This window comes from Etheostoma spectabile, chromosome 3 (genome assembly GCF_008692095.1).
Source record: "Etheostoma spectabile isolate EspeVRDwgs_2016 chromosome 3, UIUC_Espe_1.0, whole genome shotgun sequence".
Taxonomy (NCBI): Eukaryota; Metazoa; Chordata; class Actinopteri; order Perciformes; family Percidae; genus Etheostoma; species Etheostoma spectabile.
Genome location: NC_045735.1, coordinates 2,612,015 through 2,615,230, shown reverse-complemented (window position 1 = coordinate 2,615,230; position 3,216 = coordinate 2,612,015). Strand labels below are relative to the sequence as shown.

The 3,216-nt window shown below is 38.3% G+C and overlaps 1 protein-coding gene and 1 long non-coding RNA gene across 3 annotated transcripts in view; one reads left to right on the top strand and one right to left on the bottom strand.

Moving 5' to 3' along the window:
- bcas3 (BCAS3 microtubule associated cell migration factor) overlaps window positions 1-3,216 on the bottom strand; it is a 312,552-nt gene that overhangs the window by 253,014 nt on the left and 56,322 nt on the right. For both annotated transcript variants that reach the window (XM_032508209.1, XM_032508217.1), the window contains exon 14: window positions 1,960-2,093. In XM_032508209.1, the coding sequence (XP_032364100.1) occupies window positions 1,960-2,093 (134 nt within the window). The remainder of the gene's footprint in view (window positions 1-1,959; window positions 2,094-3,216) is intronic.
- LOC116678247 (uncharacterized) overlaps window positions 1-3,216 on the top strand; it is a 6,164-nt gene that overhangs the window by 2,713 nt on the left and 235 nt on the right. The window contains exons 2-3 of the long non-coding RNA XR_004329205.1: window positions 1,723-1,817; window positions 1,958-3,216. The exon at window positions 1,958-3,216 is cut by the window's right edge and continues 235 nt beyond it. This is a non-coding gene — a long non-coding RNA (uncharacterized LOC116678247). The remainder of the gene's footprint in view (window positions 1-1,722; window positions 1,818-1,957) is intronic.

Sequence of the window (3,216 nt, the reverse complement as noted above, 5' to 3'; positions counted from 1 at the left end):
GTGTGTGTGTGTGTGTGTGTTTTCCCAGTCAATAATCCTGAACCGAACAAGGCCTTAAGTGGTTTTCAGGGCTCTACAGTGAAAGTATTTCATTCACATTTGCCCCTAAAAATATATCTGTGCAAAGCGGAATAGCGTTAAAACCGAACATTACATCCAAATTATGATAGCTTGTATTTTCTTAATCAAACAACTTAACCTTATCTGGCTAATTAACAGTCCCATGCTTGACGTAACGTCATACTAAGCCAATTAACGTTATTATAATAGAAGAGATTCTAATCTTAAGGATTGTTGATGCCCTTGAGAACCAGGATCTTTTTTTCAAATTTTTGGACAAATCAGAAGTTTAGACATTTACCATTAGATTTCCTTTTAACAAACTACAACCATAAAAACAATCAGACAGTTGTACAACATTTCTGTGTAAGTTTGATGTTGTTTCAGAAAGGATGGAATAATTACTAAAGGGCAGTGAGTGAGTTATTTTCTTTATGAGCCAGAACGGAATCAGTGCTCACTAACTCCGGTCCCGAGCCAATTGCAGCTAATTACCGCCACCTACTGACAGAAAAAAATGGATTAAGTGGTAGGAAGCCAGTTCTGGGTTTTGTCCTTTAAAGATAAAATCATATTTTGGCCTACACTGATCTCATGGCCTCTCTGGAATCCAATTGATGAACATGTGTTGTAGCGACGGAAGAATCCCTGTGTGAGAACATTTAAAAGTACTTTAAAAAGAAAACCAAACAGGGCCAGCCTTTGTATAATGTGTCTCTTAAAAGAACACAGCGATTTTTCAAAGATGTTCTCCTCAAATGTACATGTCTATGTACAAAAAAAATGAAGCCCTCTTTTTATTAGATTTGCAAGACAGAGGAGAATGGAGGGGGCAAGAGGAAAGAGATTGGAACATGTAATGATTTGTTCTCTATGTTATTGGGGAAATGGTGGTTGAATGTTTTTCTTAACTCGTCATGGCTGAATTCTCCCACAAATTGTCTCTGTTTTAAAATGTGTGGGTGTGTGGTTTGGAAGGATATTAATCTAGGCCCAAAGAAAAACACTGCAATGTGACAGTTGAGAGGAGGATCTTTGGATCTTCTACTACTGACAGGAAATAAGGCACCCATTGGGGATAAATCCCTCCTTAGATAAACATACTGGCTCTGTGTCAACTTCTACACACCTGATTCAATTGTCAAGAAAACATCAAGCAGTGCATGGGTCATGCTGTGTGCTGGAGGAAGAGGAAGAGAGCCAGTAAATAATGCTGACTAGACAAGAGAGGCTTTGGTTTGATCTAAATCAAAGCCATTTGCATTCCGGTCCATGTTCTCTGGTTGCTAATGTTCAAGTACTGTCCCTATGACAGTTAAAATAGCAGCACATGGTGGATTAATGTCTTGTTGTAAACTAAAGCGCCTGCTAATAATCAGAGTGCTACCTGCTGGCAAAGCAAAGCCACAGTTGTTGACCTTTTATTGAAAACACAAGAATTAGAACTGGAGTATTTCTGGGTATTTGCTCGAAATTACAGTCATCATTTTGCTGCTCTCTGTTGTTAGCCTGTATTCCCGCTTATTTAAAGATGGATTCAAATGCTTTTGCTTTGTGTCACAGCTCTTATTTCTTGTGTAGAGCCTTTTGTTTTATGTAAAGGGACCAACATCAAATATGGTTAATACATTTAACACACTAATTCATTTTTCTGTTTTATAGAAATCTGATTGTAGCAACTGATCTGGCAACATATTATCTATAAGAATAACAACTTACTTGGTGAGAAAATTGGATGGGACTGTCTCTGATTTAAGGTGAAAGATAAATTAATTTCCCAAACTGTTCACAGTAATTGCCCATGACAATTTAGAGCTGCTTCAACAACTTGATTAAAGTACTGTGTGTGTGTGTGTGTGTGTGTGTGTGTGTGTGTGTGTGTGTGTGTGTGTGTCAGACCTTGGCCTCAGTTTCCCCACGATGCAGTGTGTAGAGATGGTGAACAGCGCTCTGTGAGGACGCCCATGGGTGGGTGAGAATCTGGAAGACGTGAAAATCGTGGCCCAGAGTGTCGGCAGTCACCAGCAGCATTCCTACAATAAACACAAGTGCAGTCATCAACATTAGGAATCCCTCCCACAGCCGGCTTCAACATAAACTGGTTATCATTATATGGTTATCATCACTGCTGTTACGGTTCGTCCATTGTGGTCTTTGTTTCATTGTGCTTTGAATTTAGAGTATTTTATGCGTAGTGCTTGCTTTCACATGAATGTGTTTTTTTTCTCTACTTTATAACATGCTTCTGTATTTTATGCTTCATTTAGTATTTGTTAGTAGTCCTTATTGCTGCCATGTTTAGTAAAACATGTCTGCATTAACACTGAGAGGTATCCTATTTCAGCAACTGTTTTTTGAAGATGTTATTGTAACATCAGGCCAGGAACTACAGATATTAACTTGGGGGTGTGGAATCCTTCTATCAATGTGCGGTGTCTCTAATAACCGCTCAACAAATAATAGCATTAATATTTAATTAATGTAATTACTGTATGTACTGTAATGAAGATTTCATACATGATTTGTCTCGATGCCATCATCAAAGTTATCTTGAATTGGTCTTAGAAACTACAGATTTATGACACAAAGCCTGTGTTACAAAATGGGTCAGCAGAATTTGAAAGATGTGGGCACTGATCAGCCAGAGAGGTTATAATGTAAAGATGCTCTTGAGTGGCAGAGTGAAAAATGTAGGACCAAGTGTTCTTATAACTTGACTCATATTAGGCACAAAACAATCTTCCCTTTGATCTACTGAGCCCACAAACTCTATGGAAGTGGCATACTAAATCGCTGGACCAAAATCATATAAAAGTTTTAGACGTGTATATTTTCTATAAACTGTGCAAAAATAGTCACTTAAATAACAGTACACATGCTGTCTTCAGATGTTAGTTTCCTTGCCTAAACTTCCACTAGCCCTATCTAACAAATATGATGCCGTGTAATCTAATAATTTTAGATATAGTCTTTATCGACAACGTTTCATTTCCTGGATTGTTCAGGTACCGCCGGAAATTCCTTCAGATGTCCCTCTTTTTGGACAGATGTCTGTTACCTTCCGCTTTCTTTGTGTTGGCATTTTAAACTCCTGTGGATTTCTGAGGACTATGGTTACCCGCTCCTGAGATCTCTGCAGGGTAAATCCAGACAGCT